The following is a 17,209-nucleotide window of genomic DNA, read 5'->3' on the forward strand; positions in this document are numbered from 1 at the left end:
GCTGCTATACTTGCAGAGCAAGTGCATTTGATCCTAAAGGGATTGCTAATTGGTATTAGTAGTGAAAATGCATCAGTAATGCAGAGAACTGAATGTCCGATGGTGCGAAACTGATGTCCGAAGCCAAAGTGTGATGTCTGAGATTTCGGACTTTCGGACTTCACGATAATAGGTCGGAAACTTTATAACAAGTGACGAAGTATGACGGTGAATGAACGGTAATATTTTGCAATGCAACTAAGAACTATGAGAATATTCTGGGTGATCCACAGAGTTGGGAAATGGCTCCTAACTACTGGATGATGATTGCTACGGGTCACTACAGAGTATTCAAGTAAGTACATAGAAATTCGGAATACTACAGGCAAAGATAGTAGCGATATATTTCGGGTCTGATGTCCTATGTAATAAGACATGAGGTGCTGCGGACATGTAATGACGTGGTCCGAATGTCAGAAAACGTGCACAGGAATAACTACGCACCTAGTGAGGCTAGTTCGGAGGGACAGGACACGGGATGGACAAGTGCGCGTGAAGTGCGATCGGCCGATGCAATGTCTGAAGGTCCAATGCAGAGTGTCTCGGACATGTGCGCATATCTTTCGGGTGTTCACATGAGTATGAAAAACCGTGGTTCCGAGCCCAGCGCCACAACCATCACTACAGCGGTCATGATTGTTTTTTTTTTGTGGGAGACTGTTTTAAAACATGAAAGTCCCATAAAATAGTGGTTATATATACTCATATATATTGTACAAACATTATATACACAGTATCTGGAACCTAGAGTGTCCCTGGCCATCATATGTTTGCATTTTTTCAATATTTTCTTATTTCAATATAATTAAAAGTACTATATACTCTCCCTCTGATAACTTGCACTAAATACAGCGATTACATTTGGTGTTACATATATAATAAACAGTATATATGCCTACTACACAGGGAGGAACAGGGTGAGGCTTGGGCTAGCCAGAAAACATTGATATTTCAGAATTTCCAAATTAGGCTATGTTTTGAGCAGTAGTGGGCAGCAATTACCGCTTCCGAGCAATAAAATAATATTGTATGTAAATAGCTTATATAACAGAGGTCTTAAGTATTTAAGATAATATTTGGGGTGTGATTTAATGCTGGTGTTGAGTATTAGCAAATTTAAGCCTTATTAAGCTTGGTGAGACGCATGTTCACCAAGCTTAATAAGGCTTACTTATTGGAAAAGCCAGGTGCCCCCACCCTCCATAACAGCGTGATTGTCACAGTAATATGACTATATTAGGTAATTTAGTCATAGTGACAAAGAACCAAGACATATGCAATGACAAGGCAAGGTAAAGCACACAACAAACCTGTAACCTAGACTCCAGTACAATTGTAGACTTTGTGTGTGAATGATAGCAATGATAGCGTGAACCAGGAAAGCATTGAAATGAGTGAATAGAGCAACAAAAGAACATAGTAGACAATGTATGATTTTGAAAGCAAAGTACTAACACAATTGATCAATGGATCAACAGAAATGGAACGAGACTATGCAATTAAAGTGCATGCAAACTGAAGTGGTTGAACAGAGATACAAGGTCATTTCAAGGGTAGGGATGCAGCCAATTCAAGACCAGGATGTTTTCTGGTGCGGGGATCAGACAATGGGACATTTTCCTTGTCACCTTCCTATCCTACCTGCCAATGCTCTTTCAGAATTCGAGCATTGGTTTGTTCAAGGTCAGTCAGCCTTATACTCTCCCAGATCTCTGCTGGTAAAGGGACACCAGTCTCCCTATGACCAGGCACGGAGTACTGCTCATGCTGACTGAGAATGTGCTCTGCCATATTATACCTCCAGACAGCATCAATGAAGGTGAGAATGATCTTGCGGGTCGACTTTCTGGGTTCAGGAGGGAGTATTAGATGACAAAGTGTGCATCTGATGGGCACATTCTGGCAAGTTGTGTTTTTCAATCCTTTGTTAGTGAATTTGTACTTAAAGATGAAGTGATCAATACACTTAGTCTCCAATGATGGCGGGCCATTTGAAAAGACTTTGGCCTCATAGAGAAAGCATGTAGTGATCTATTTGCCTTTGAATGCTGCAAGCAGATTGCATGCTTTGATGGAGACAACAGCAGGTGTTCCTGAGAAGTCTTCTCAACAAACAATAAATTAATATAAGAAAAGACGTACCATCAGAAAGCTGATATGGAAATGAGTTAGCGTCTGATGGGTTCATGCAAGCAATAGACTTGAGAGGAAGTTTTGCCTCAAGTGCCTTCGCCCATAAAAGCTTGCATGCAGCTACAAGGGCATTGTGTAGTATTTGCTAGGTAGTCTGACCCCAATGATCTCCAAAGAATGATCACTATTGATGTTATGGCTGAGTCGAATGAGGGTTAGCTCGGGATTGATGGGTTCCATAAGGGACCCAAGGACACTAACAATGATGATGTCTTCTTAGATAGATGATCTATAGATGAACACCTACAAAATCAAATATCTCCACAGTCAGTAATTCAGACAAATACCAATGACTGATAATGTGGTTGTTCGTGAGTGGCCTATCAAAATATCCAAGCTATGGTCAGACAAAGGTACTCTATGGAATCAGTATAGAAACACTAGTCAACCCAGCGAGATGGTGTTGACAAAAAGAAACAAGAAACAGAAACAAAAACTGAGACTAAGCACAATCAATGGTGCTATATTCTAAACTTACTATGAAAAGTCGTGTAAAGCTGTATTGGTCACTCCCACAGTGCAAACAGGTAGGATCAAAGGTCAAGACTTGTCAAAAGCTTCTGTAGAACTCTTAGCCTAATATTGAATCTGCTGCCAAGGAACTCATAATGAGTATTAAACAGAATCAGAAATGGATGTCCTTAGATTTTAATACCAAGTTCCCTATTCAATAGCTAAAGCCTATCTAACAAATAACAGTCCTGGCTCAGTATACTACTCAGATGTGTGAGGTTAAGCATACAATAATTAACTTCTGAAGTCTCCCCACTAAGCTACTCTGAGCCTTTAGCAGATGTAGAGACAACATGAAGATTCCAGGTATAAGGCTCAAATGTATTCACTAAAATCAAGAATGCATTAGTAACAACAGCAAGAAACAAATGCTTAGAGTATATTCGCTAAGATCTATAACACATTAGTAACACAACAATAATTGAGCACTCAAACTGTTAGCCTTCAATGGGTAGAGAGAGTGAAACAGATTCCAAACTAAAGAAACAGATAGAGTGAAACAGAGATAAGGAAATAGATACTAAAATGAAATAGATCCTGAACTAGAGAAACAGAGATAAAAAGAAATAGATCCCAAGCCTAGAAAAAAAACAGATAGAGAGATAGAGACAGACACACACATACACACACACACACACACACAAACACTTAGAAAAACAAGAGACTTCTCAAACAAATAAAAGAAAATCAACCAGACCTTACAGGTTGTTGAGCACAGTGAGCTCAATGACTCCTATGGTCTCATCAATGTTCCTGAAAATCTCGAACAGCTCTTTGCTGTTGTTGCTGATGCTGATCACACACAAACCTCACTCGCAATTTTATTAAGGTAATTCTGAGGAATCTGATTGATTTTTTTCAGGCCAAAATGGAGGTCCTTATATAGACAAATCTATGTGGCTATGCTAATTTATTCTTACATACCTAGGTATATTCAATTTTTGTTTTCTCATATATCTAGATATACTGCATCATTTGTCATAGATCATAAAACTTGTGTGAATCATACATAGGTGACATAATTTGTCAGGCTTAGTCATAGATCAGCTAACTGTGGTAAGAGAACATGGTTTATATAATGTGTTGAAACTTGTTTGTATTTGGTGTTGTTTAGAGATGTAGTATGTGACATAGGACAAAACCAAGTAACATGTGTATTTAAAGTTTCCTGGAAGTTCCCACAAACAAACATATGTGGGAAATATTTTTCATGGATACTTCAGATGCGTGAGAATCTGGCTGAGTCATCTTTGAGCCAAATAACACAAAATTCATTTCATGCAAAATTTTTGAAAAATATTCACTAGCACCGCTCAGTCATGCACCAGACCAATTTGGTGCAGGTCATCTAGTGGAAAGTGAGAAATCAATTGTCCCCGATTGTGGCTGGTCAGGGGTGTATGGGTTTTAAGGATTTTCTAGCTTATTTGCAGCATTCAAAAAAAAATGAGTATGAAGACATAGAGCGCAATGATATATTTAGTGTACAATATGTGATTGAGAATGGACATGAGTGGTTATAAAATAACACACTGAATTGAGGATACTGTGATACGTGGGCTGTGCAATGCAGTATGTGTTATCAAACCAGAGTCCTTTGCAAACTGAATCAACTAACTACTATGAAATAAAAGAAAGGATTTATTTGCCAAAATATGACATAGGTATGGGACCTAGACTTCTAACAAGACTTAACAAGTTATCATAGCACTGGTCCTGAGAATTATGTACCAATAATTTACCACCAAGTTCCTCCACACTATTTCCAAAGCTCTCTAATCCTTCTATCTCTTGGTGCAACTCCTTTAATGACTGCATAAGTTGTGCAGAAGTAAGGGGATGAAATTCCTTGAGTCCTTGGGTATGCTTTTGAGCCATCACATAAAGCGAATACATCAAGGAAGTTGGATAAGGCCAGTAGGTAGGGTGAGCTGGACATGTGGATGGGGAAGTGGTGTATTCTCATAGTGGGCGACTATTTGAGAAATGTGTCCAGTGAACTGTCGGTGGCAAGGGGATAAATCTTTCAAGCGAACAATTCTGTTGAAAATGATAGGGGCACAGTAGCTATGACATTGAATGTGGTCAATGATCACTTGTCTATCATCTTGGAATATGGAAGTCTTTGTATTTCTATCATTATCACACTCTCTGATGGTAGCATGCCACTTTTGGCCAACTCTCTGCATAGATGCAATAGTGTATGAGATATCTCGGTGAGGGCATTGTTTGTCTGAAGTGTGTAGTGCACATTTGCGACCAATTGGGAATAGTTAAAGGCATGGTATATTGCCAAAACTTTGTTGTCTTCTGTGTTGACAACACCAAAGTTGACTTTTGAAATATTGACTAACATAGTGCTCATGATCTGCCTCCAGTCCCTCATGTCTATCACTTACCCTATATAGCACAATATAATGTTAGACAAAGACTGAGAGAACTCATTAGTGTCCATAGGGGAACTGTCCTGCACAAAGATATACAACAAGTGAGCCTTAGATTTTTCCATTCACATAACAAAAGTAGAGAGGATGGTGGCCACAGGATATATGACACCAAGAATGACCAACAAAAGGTACAAACAGGCATGAGACAGACAATGAGCAATCAGCTTCCTATGTTGTTGGATACTTGCAGTCTTGATGTATGTTGTAGATATGGTAACAAGTCTGTTCAATACAAACAAATGTCGCTGCCTCTGACCATCAATATTGAATTTAAAGTGATTGCATTATTTTTATACCACACTATTTCCCTTACCTACCAGCTCATATCTGAAGGATCAACATAGGTACACTACCACACTTTGTATCTTTGCATGCACATATTATGCATATACTCCTACTTTAATAGGTTTCTTGCAGGCCACCACTTCTCAGTCCAACTATCTATCTCATGTCCTCACTAGTTCACTAGTGTGTTTTTCCTTTTGATTGTATTGAATTGACATACACTTGGTCTAACTTGCATGTCATAGGAATGGGCCTGGTGCTAAGCTCAGAACCACCAATTTTCACACTTATGTTAATAGCACATATCCAATACACTTGCACATATATCTGAGCCATTCTACATTGGACCTGATGCATCAGAAATTTGAACATCACATTGGCCAATTGAACTTCACACACATCCATCCTACTCATGTCCTGTCCTATCATACTAGGCGCACTAAATGTGTAGTTACTTATTTTCACATATCTGATACTTTGAACTACATTATTACATGTTTGCAGCACCTTTTATATACAATATTGATGTGGCAAAACAACTATTGGAATAGACTATGTCAGTTGTTTAGAAACTAAAGCTAGCATGATAGAATAAATTGGTTTCTTTTAATATATTTAAGTTAATTATAAATAAGATTAGAAGGAATAGGCCACACAATTTATTACAAAGTTTAAACAACTTATCTACTAGTAGTAGTCATAATGACAAAACTCATATCTTTGGAAATTGCTAAGTTTAAATTCATTACTATAAATATTACCTTAGCTTAATCAAAAACTCTTTTGCTACCAATATTTTATTACTCTCTAGTTTAACTATTTATCACTTGTAATATATATTTTAAGAAACTCTGAATGCATTTCTTGTATGATATAGAATAAGCAATGTATCGGGATTGATAGAGCTACATGTGAGCAATGCTTTAGTCATTACTTTTTCACAGGAGGTAGGGCATTCTTATGCTTAGATATTATGTTCAATACAATAATCTAACATTATAGGACTATGACTAGATTTCTTAGATGTCAATATATCACCATACAGTTAAAGAGACCCTGACTGTCATTATTTATAGTCTAAGAGGGAGAAGTTTGCCTTGTCTATCGGTTTCTGTACTATCATGATGAGTGACTATGACTAAAGTTAAGTATTCCAAATTGATGTTGATATAACTTTCAGAATGATCAAGAAGTTGAGTGTTATGTGAGGCAAAACAATGGATCATGGCTAATTCAAAAATTAGGACACACTTTCTCAAACATCATTTGCCAAGGTGGCCAGATTGTTGAGTACTTTTCTGATAATTGTAATGAGATTACTAATCTATAAAATATAGAAGCAATCACAGTCAGAAAATGAGATCTTCTGGAAGTGTACATGGCTGTCTCTATAGATATGACAGATAAAAGTAGCTCTCAAATCCAGGTAGTTGTTTGGTATTTACAGACATCTGTCAAAGTTGCCTGAATATTGGCTGGAATATTTTCTATCTGTTTTCCCAATTTTTACATAAAGTACCGCCAAAAGTGGTGTTGTGAAGTGCCTTCGAAAGATCTGCAACAATATATGCAGACTTACAAGGCCATCAAAGTCGAGAGGTAAGTGGCGTCTTCGCATGGTAGACGTTCTTAACCTGCGCAGAGTTGTAAGCATCCCGATGAGGGCGGGCACAGACTATAGGGGTATGTGTTTCTTGCAGGACTTTACAGCATTGATGATAATGTCAGAACTTGGGGAAGGTCTTTACAGCCAAATCGATCAGAACAGTTATTTTCAAGCTACTGTCACCAATGTTTACCCAAGCGCAAAGCAATCCTGTGCGCTCAATCCTTATGTGCATCATTGATTGCACTACAGTGCACCTAACCAAATAAGCATGAATCTTGCAGTGCAAACACATCCTCACTGTGCGCAAACTTGCTCGGTCACAAGGCTTTCCCAACAAGTTTGTGTTCCATGCGGAAAATGACAATGTCATGACGGTCTGTGCTAAACCCTCCCCCCCTGTCCATTAGTACTGCATGCTGATCCAAAAACATAGATGCACAGGCAGATTGGTAATGCCGTACCATGGCCAGTTGCAATGGCGATCGGCCGTGAGCTAAAGAAAGTGCTGGTGAAGAAGTGGTTGAAAGATTGCGAAAATGCCATAGTGGTTGACTGACACTATAGAAAGGACAGGTTATATAATTTCAGTGGATACTAGACTTAGATAAATTTGGTGGATTATGCACCAATATTCTGTATACCAGAAATCCACTGATCTGGCATGCGTCTGTTATATGATATCAGTGGATTCCAGCTGTGTACCCCGGTCTGGGTCCAAAATACATGACATATGCGAGCAATATTACTATACAGTGCACAATATAATATCTGTAATAGAGGGTATGAGTCATGCATGTTTCTGTGAGAAGTTTTGATGTACAGCGGCATCGTCATGACAGCCTGCAAATTTGGAAGGTCCGAGCGCAGGTTTGCAAGCAAGATTCGCACTACATACATGCCATTAGTATATCATAGTGAGTAAGGGACAGGTGCTCACCAGGCATGCAGTGAGATTTCAGTACTACTAGGGACACACAAGTGCAAAACCATGTTGAAGTGCTCGGTCCGTGCTTAATCTTCACTAACACTTCATCAGGGAAAACCTCCTGCAGAAATTCTGAAAATTTGACAACATTTTCTTGAAATTCGCTTTAGACTTTCATGAAAATTTCAAAAGTTGTCAACAAGCTTAGTGAATAGTTGCGTATGTGTGACGATCAGTGAATGGACTAACAAAGAAGTCTCTACAGAGCTCCAAAACATTGCTACTAGTCCAATCCCGAGGCACAACATGGCCAAATTTTGGTATTAGATGTATGCTGTGCCGAATATCTTTCACAGATATCACACTAACTAACCATTCCCCATATTTGTACGATCGCGAGACCTTGTGCATACCATGATTTCTCTCGCTTGTTCCAGTGAATGGCAAAAACCACTCGACATAGGTCAAGTGTTTGGGAATTGAGATATGGGAGGGGAAAAGGCTGGCGTGATGTTTCTCCTGGCCCTTGGCTAGGTAGGGCAATTTTTTCAAACTTCAAGTATACATGCACACTGATGGCTTGAATGCTAGTCCTTGTGCTATATTTTCTATAAGATTTTTTACTATGAGTGAAGCATACTTTCCTGACTTAGAAGCTAAATTGTTGTAGGTAACTTTCTTACTGACTTAGAAGAACTGACTAATTTAATTCACGGATACCTTCCAGAAGACATTTCAATATTCATGTCTGGGGCATTATACCATAGAGTGAAGCAATGACACTTAGCCCTCATTCCAAAATAAATATCTGAGAAAAGTATTTCAATAGGACAGGTAAGCACTGTTCTTTTCTCCTTCCAAATAAGCTTAGACTTCTTGAAGGGAAAATTGCTTTTTTGGGTTCAAATAACTATGGGAGGAAAAGTTTGCAATGTCATGAACTTTGACCATAAAAAAGCCAAGAAGGCAAGGGTATATAGAAGAAAACAAAAGAGAAATTGACACTAGTGTGATTGAACTTTTGGATTATAGCTACCATGTACTTTACCAACTACCTTATATCCTTTGATACCTATAATATATACAGTTCCCATGCTACCAAGCTTCTTAGTATCATATTTTCAAAGAAGTTGGTTGTTGAAGTGACTGGAGCATTAGTGGTTGAAGTAGTTGTGACTGGTAGTTGAAACCTCAAATAAACTCATTACTAATCTTCCCACCACCTCTTAATTCTAAATCAATGAAACACTTTATGAAAGCAAAACTATTGTCATCTATAAAGTTAGTAAACCTACATCTATGAAGCTTAATGTGCACTATTTAGAATTTGAGTATGATATATCTTCTAAAATGAGTACAGTAAGATATTCACTATTCTTCCATATTCTTATTTATTCTTTTGAAAAGATATAAAAATGTATCTAAAGAATTTTTGTGACCATACCAGAAAGAAACTATTCAACAATTTTTAGATGATGCAGAAAACCCATCCAAGATCCAATGTGTTCTGAATCTTCCATTTAATCATAAAGGTCTGTCAAAAGACTTGATGTGAGTGGTATCTCCATGTTATTCTAGGAATAAATCATCTATAATATTTAACCTCTAGGCTTCTCAATTATGGTATCATTCATGGATGGAACCAATCTACTGTTAACTGTCAGCTGAAGTCAATGTTCATCCAGATAACTTCACTAGTAAGTTCTGGGCTTTACTTCATCATGTGGGGTTTGTTATATACTCACATTCTGACTTGAACAGGCGTATAATATTTGTCTAAGTCAAAAATAGTTCAAAACATTGGGCCCTCATTTGGTCAAAGAAAGATAACCTTTCTCATATAGCACTAATGAAGTTAGCTGAACTGTTAACTGACATTTCCAAGAATTCCAAGGAAATTGATGCTAATTGATATAGAAAAGTGATTACACTTTTGCTCTTGTCTTTTATTTCTTGTCTGATTTAAGTTATCATGTGAAGAATATCTTTGCATCACATTTCAGAGCATGGTCCAGCAGGCTCTAGTACAATTCTGGTTCTGGTAGCTTCTAACATGACCTCCTGATATTGTGCAGGATCCTCAGACAATCTTCCTCATAATCCAAAGATCTCTTGTTTCACTGTCTAGCTATGTCAATCTAGATTAGTAAGATTAGTCTATGCTATAACTTTCTAAAATGTAGTATCAGACTTACTCTATGTTTGAGGATCATCCACAGGCATATTCATCATATAAAATTTATAATGAGGATTTACAGATTCACAGTAATACATATAGATCAGGAAGGAGTCTAGGGTAGGTGACACTCACTATGTATTCTGCACTTCAGACTGGTTATATAGACATCTATTGTGGACCTTCTCAATGAACTCTTTCTTTATTTTGCTCAGCACTAATAGTTCACTTCCAAAGGCCTCATATTCGACCTTCAGCATATTCCAATGACCTGAAGGTCCAAGACACTATAGTAGTTTTGGAAAAAAAATAATAATATGGTGAAAAACCTTAGATCAATTTGATAATAAGTAGAAATTATGATAGTGAGTTCATGGTTATGAAAAAACTAATAGGATCCATTGTTTGATATGAATTTCTTAAGATAATATATTGGAATTAGATCAAAGTCTGAATGAACTGGAGTTAAATCATTCCACCACTTGTCAAAATATTAAAGATTGAAGTGATGTTTGATAGTACTAGCAGAGGCTCAGTATAGTTGCAAGAACAAATACTGAGATTCAATCAAAAGACGAGCAAGATACAAATATCTGCGAGGATGATTATGTAATGAGACTGGAGGATTAATCTATGGAGAAAAGAAGCATTTTAGTATTGCATGGTATGAAGGTGCAAGATAGCAAGATAGGCAGAAGAGGTAAGAGATTCAACATATCGGCACTTGATGCCAACACACCCCCTCACTGAGGTACCAGCTGGAGTTCAGTTGACTGCTTGAGAAACAAGGGCCATGACAGAGCCTTGGTCAGGATGTCCGCAATGTTCTTATATGAGGGCAGCCAGTAAGGAAGGAAGAGACCATACTCAACATACTTGCAGATGAAGTGGTAGCAGATATCAATGTGTCTGGAGTGGATGTGATTCTTGCTTGGCCTCTTTGAATAAGGAAATCGCACTGGTGTTATCTATGAAAAGGATGATTGGGAGAGTGAAGGGGATATGAAGCTCGGTGAAGAGTGATTTGAGCCAGATACCTTCCTGTAAAGCATGGGTAACCACCATGTATTCTGCTTCTGTGGAGGAGAGTGCATGTATGTTTTGCTTTTTCGACACATGTGCAATGAGACCTTTGGCAAAGAACCAAGCATACCTGGAGATGGAGAGACGGTCATGTGATGACCCTGCCTAATTAGCATCATAATAGCCATGCAGCTCATCATTGACATGGGCACCCCCACAGTGAGAATGTAAATTCATGGTGCCACTGATGTAATAGAGGAGTCATTTAGTGGCTGCATACAAGTGTGGGGAGGGTTGTGCACGGTGTTGAGCCAGGGAGTTGACAGCAAATGCAATATCTGCTTGAGTGCAAATAGCTAGGTAGAGTAGCTCACTGACCACTTTGCGGTAGCGAGTGGGGAGGTTAGGGATTTTGTTGTAAGTGTCTGTATTGCATCCGAAGGGGTATTTTGGGTCGAGAGGAAGTTGCACAGGATGGCAGTTGAAACGACAGTGTTCAAACTGGATTCCAAGGAATTTTTGAATTGGACCTAGGTCCTTAATCCTGAAAAGCTGAGTGATGCATTCTTTTACATGAGCAAGAAAGGACTTGGAATTTGAGGTCCCCATTCCATCGTCGACATGCCAACTGACAATGCAAAAGATATGACCACTGGAGTCAGAGGTCTTATCATAAATAAAGATAGCATGATTGACTGTACAGTGAGAGAAACTGAGCTCAGTCGTAACAGCACATACTTGTTCATATCATTCTATGGAAAACTGTTTTAGTCCATAAATGGTGCAGAGCATAAGCCAAACCATCAATGCCCAGTCTCCCTCCTCAAACCCTTTTGGCTAATGCATGTATATTTCCTCCTTCAAAATTCTCCACAAGAATACATATTGTGCATCAAACATGTTGAGTTCTTAGTTGTTGTGACATGCAAGAGCTGTGATGAGGCAGACAGAGGCTGTTTTGATGACAGGTATGAAGGCAATGCCTGGAACTTGAGAGAATCCTTAAGCGAACAGATGTGCTTTATACACAGGACCTCCTTTATTGTCCCCTCTAAATTTCAGTACCCATTGGTTTCCTATCACCTTGCATCCTTCAGGTAGCCTCATCACCTTGTAAACCCCCATCTCCTTCATAGTGGTCAGTTTTATTTGTATGGCAGCAAGCCAGTGTGCATAGTTGGTCCATTTCATTGCCTCTTCATAAGTTGCAGGTGGGATTGCCATATCATAGTCTGCATTGTGTGGGTCTCACTTACAATTGCTATGTAGCACTATGTTGGCCTGCTCTTTGATACACGCATTGGCCGTGACCTTGGGTATGTCTGTATTTGGATCCACATTTGTAAGTTCTGCACTGTTAACATCTGGACTCACCCCCTCACCAGAAGGCAGTGACACCTCCTCAATTTGTGCAATACATCCAGCACATGCTTCATGTAGTGCCTGGAGGCATGCAATCTCAGCAGCAAATGCCTTCTCAGCTGGGGTGCAAACTTGTGAGCAAGCAGAATATCAAGGTGGTGAAGGAGCAAGGGCTGGTGGAGCAGGAAGAGGGGTGGAGGCTGAGGATAGTGCCAGTACAGCAGGGGGGGCAGTAAGAGTCGGTGTGCCAGAATCAGAATCAGAGTCACTGTCAGGGAGAGCTAACAAAGGGAGGTTCTCATTATAGAAAGCTGATTCCTGCTCGGCTCAGCAGAAATAGTACTACCTAGACAATAATATTTAGGTAGATCTTTAGCATGACCTATGCTGCTATACTTGCAAGGTAAGTGCGTTTGATCCTGTAGGGGTAGCTGTTTGGTATTAGTTTAGATAGTTAGTTATCAATAATAGAAAGATAATCCAAAGCTAGGAGCTACTTGTCTGAAGGGAAACTGTCGGGTCCAAAAATATTGGAGTCAGGTTGGGCATCAGACTATGCATTGGACTGTTGGGAATGTGTCAGATGATGAAGGAATGTGTCAGAAGTGTGTCGGAATGTCAGTCAAATAAGTGTTGGATGTATTGGAATGTTTTGGAAGAAAAGAGCAGATAGATATTTCACAATACAATCAAGTACTACTAATATTCAATAACTTCCATCTTACTACTGAGTAGGAAAAAGTAAGTAATGTAATAAGTAGGAAGTACTAGATATTATATAATGACTATGTAGAAATTTGGAGTGCTATAGGCGAGAGTAGTAGCAATATTTTGGATCTGAAATCCTATGTAATAGGACATGTGGTACTGTGGAGTATAAGAAAACATGTAATAATGCTGTATACAATGCTTAGCAAGTCAAAATGAGTAAATGCACACCTAGTGGAGATAGATGTGACTGGACAGGACATAGGGAGGACTGGTCCGATGCACGGGAATGTTGGGTCGGAATTAGACATGTGTTGGACTGTTGGAAAGTGCGTCGGGTCGGGATCAGACATGTGTCAGACTGTCAAACTTGGATTGGGGTAGTTGGAAGTGTGTCGGACAAATACTGTTTGACACCAGTATCAAAATAGCTGGTTCTGAGCCTAGTGCCACGACCATCGTTACATTGTCAAAGATGACATCGCGGGTGATGAAGAAGGTGCCTGTGTCCTTGTCTTGGAGATGATAGCCTTTTGTACCCTCCGGATACCCTACAAAGATGGCATGACAGGAATGAGGGCCAAGTTTGACCTGAAGTTTGGAGGGAATGCGTGTAAAGCAACACATGCTGAACACCTGCAGGTGGGACAAGTCAGGCTTATGGCCATTGAGAATCTTATATGGCATCAGACCCAGCTTCAAGGTGGATGACTCACTGTGGTTCCAGAGGTAACAAACAGTGAGAGCCACCTCACCCCAGAGAGTCTCAGGAAGACCAGCAGTTTGAAGCATAACAAGGATATGTCCTTGAATGGTGCAAATTGCACGTTCAGTCTTGCCGTTTTGCTGATAAGCGTATGGTGAGGACAGCTGGTGTTCAATTCCCGCTGCTAAAAGGGACTGAGTGAAGGATGCACTTATAAACTCCCCACCATTGTCAGAGCAAAAGACCATCACCCTGTGCCCAGACTGGTTTTCCCAATGCTTGCAGATAATGTCCCAGGTCTCCAGTGCCTGATCTTTGGTTGCAAGAAGCTGCAGGTTAAGAAGGTTGCTATGATTGTCGAGGAATATAATGAAATAATGTTTTCCGTGAGGCATTGTAATGGAGAAAGGACTGCAGAGGTCTGAGTGTATCAGGTCAAGAATGCTAGATACCTTTGGGGAGGAGGAGGTAGGATAGGCTTTACGCGGATGTTGGCCATGATACATGGCTTATAGGTGTGTAAGGGCTGGAAGGTGTCAACTTTGGTGCCAGTGGAAAAATGACTTTGTTTTACAGCCTCACTGCTGGGATGACCAAGTCTGGCATGCCATAAGTTCTATGTGAGTGGGACTCTGGCAAATGCTGAGATTCTGATGTGAGGCACCAGTGCAGAAGGTAGGACAAATTGTAGGTCCAGAAACACCAAGTTTCCCACCATGGGTGCGTCCCCCAGCTTCTCACCTTGATAGACAAGTCAGCATCACAGTGGGTTCAGTAGAAAGTGACACTTCCATCCTTTTGTTATCATCCTGCCTATGGACAACAAATTAATCATAGCTCCTGGCGCATGGAGGCAGTTGTTCAGATGGATCTGCTGTTTTCGTCCACCAATGGTAAGGTCTACAACACAATCTCCACAGCCAGATATAACTAACTTGCTATGATTCGCCATTTTCACAGTAACCTGGGCACTCACATTGTAGGTCCAGAAATATCTCTTGTCCATGATGAGGGTTGATGTTGTTTCCGAATCTAGGATGGTTGAGAATGCCTGGCCTGCAATACAGGTGAGGTTTTCGTCCTTTGGCATCGACTCAGACATAGTCCCAATCTCCTCAATGCTGGCATATAACCAGTCTTGATGATGTAATGGCATAGTAATAGCAAGGGCTATTTCAGTGGAAGGTGTGGGAGCAATGGTGTTGGACTCAGTAGCAACTGCAGATACATCTTTCTTCTTATTTTCTCCTTTGTCACTGCGCTGATTCCATGGAGCTTTGTTCTCCATTCCACCACTGGGCTGCAGACAGTGGTCTCTGTCATGTGTCAACAATCTGGGTAGACCGTTGCATACTGGGTTCTCACAGACCACCCCCTTGAGGTTGTTCCTGTGGATCTATATATCAGTTGCTGGGTTAATGTTGCATTGCTTGTTTGATTGGGTTGGAAGGTTTGTGGCCACATTTGCATATTCTGATTTAGGGTGAGCATTGATCTTTTGCTTTCCACTCTAAAGATTTACTTCTTCAGTGAAAGAGGCGACTACCTCCTCAAAGGTGAGCTTTGACAAGGTGTTGGATGATGAGGGAGTGATTTTATAGGTGTTCATAGTCAGAGTGCAGAAAACAACCCATTGTGGGGTGTTGGGAAGGCCATTGAGAAGCATAAAGATGCTCTCCTCGTCAGTGAAGGTCACTCCCATTTCCACAAATCTACAACACCTATTTTTGAAGGCTCCAAGGTATCGTGCAGCATTGTCAGCATTCTTTAATCTTTCTGAAAAAAACCTTGCACGAAGTTCATACTGGGAGGTAATATCAAGGCAAGCAAAGCATTTTAATAACATTTCTCATTGCTGACGAGCTGTTAGCTTTTTGCTAAGCATACTTTGGACAACAGAGAAAGCATTTGACCGATGATGGCCTTGGTTTGTGTGTCCTTCCTTATCCATTCTTTCATGCTGGTTCTCTCTATTGCTGTAGGTGTGGGACAGCAGGTATGGGCATTATATTGGTGTATTTAGCTAGGTCAAGGGGATATGTTCCGCTACTACAGTGTGTCCAGAGTCTCTCTCCTGCTAACACTAATTCTATGGCTCATCACCAGATAGGAAAATTCTCTGAGCCTGTTAGCTCTGAGATATGATTGAATTTTCACATCATATACAGATCTGTTGTTCAATTCATTAAATGAACATGAGTGTCCTGTTGCTTAGTATTGTCGTCGTCTGAGCTGATTTAGAGCTCAAGGCTCATAACCTGATAGTACTAGCAGAGGCTTAGTATAGTTGCAAGAACAAATACTGAGGTTCAATCAAGAGATGAGCAAGATACAAATATCTGCAAGGATGATTATGTAATGAGACCAGAGGATTAACCTGCATAGAAAAGAAGACAAGAAGCATTTAAGTATCACATGGTACAAAGGTACAAGATAGCAAGATAAGACAGGAGAGGTAAGAGATTCAATATATCGGCTCTCAATGCCAACAGTTTGGTGCAGGTCAATGATGCACTCCGTAGATCCTGATATGCCTGGAATGAGAGACTGAGCCTTAACATATCCTCCATTTCAGAGGAATGATATAGAAACCTATATATTAGCCAAAGGACAAGTGGGAACAATGGTGAGGAGCTGCCTGGAGATCTTAGCAGTAGTCCATGAAGCTTGCATGATAGTAATGTTGATTGAAGCATGAGAAACATTGTTGAGAAACAGTCCTGTTGAATGAAATATGGTGATAGAAGAAATGTGAGCTGTATGAAGGATAGTGACAAAAAGATCGCCAACAAAGAATGAATTTTGATCCGTGATGTGCCCTGCATGCATGTCGATCTGCTTGTTGACTTTGGTGTAGCCATGCATACATTCAAGTTGATTGAATGATTTGGACTCAAAGTCCTTGTTAATCACAAGGTGGCATATGGTCTGCTTATGAATCCAGCAAGCTTTGTAGAATAAGTAGTCATCTGTGTGAATGCCTTAACCTTGGAGTGGCACAGGAGCAAATACATCTGTCGGTGAGACAAGGGGTTGAGAGGATATGTCAGAACCAGATCCCACAACCAGCATCTCTTTAAATGTCAACATAAGTTCATCACCATCATCTTCATCAATGCCCAGCCCCTGAATTTCAATACTACTCTCATCAACTGGTGACCACAGCAACACTGTTTCCAAGACCTGTGATGGCAGAGAAATAGGTGCAGTAGGTAGGGTTTTG

At 40.0% G+C, this 17,209-nt stretch overlaps 2 protein-coding genes across 2 annotated transcripts; both read left to right on the forward strand.

The window, feature by feature from the left end:
* Window positions 1-7,367: 7,367 nt before the first annotated feature.
* EDB93DRAFT_1064474 (uncharacterized protein) lies at window positions 7,368-7,594 on the forward strand (the record flags this gene model as incomplete). The annotated part of the gene is made up of 2 exons (XM_041444877.1): window positions 7,368-7,460; window positions 7,520-7,594. Coding segments are annotated over 2 exons (168 nt in total), but the record flags the coding sequence as incomplete, so codon positions are not given.
* Window positions 7,595-9,048: 1,454 nt separating this feature from the next.
* Window positions 9,049-10,056, forward strand: EDB93DRAFT_1100566 (uncharacterized protein; the record flags this gene model as incomplete). The annotated part of the gene is made up of 5 exons (XM_041447022.1): window positions 9,049-9,190; window positions 9,294-9,370; window positions 9,459-9,562; window positions 9,621-9,708; window positions 10,015-10,056. 5 exons carry the CDS (start codon window positions 9,049-9,051, stop codon window positions 10,054-10,056), a joined length of 453 nt encoding a protein of 150 aa, XP_041312108.1.
* Between the last annotated feature and the right edge of the window lie 7,153 nt (window positions 10,057-17,209).

This window comes from Suillus bovinus (assembly GCF_016758785.1).
Source record: "Suillus bovinus strain UH-Sbo-P2 chromosome Unknown EDB93scaffold_5, whole genome shotgun sequence".
NCBI lineage: Eukaryota > Fungi > Basidiomycota > Agaricomycetes > Boletales > Suillaceae > Suillus > Suillus bovinus.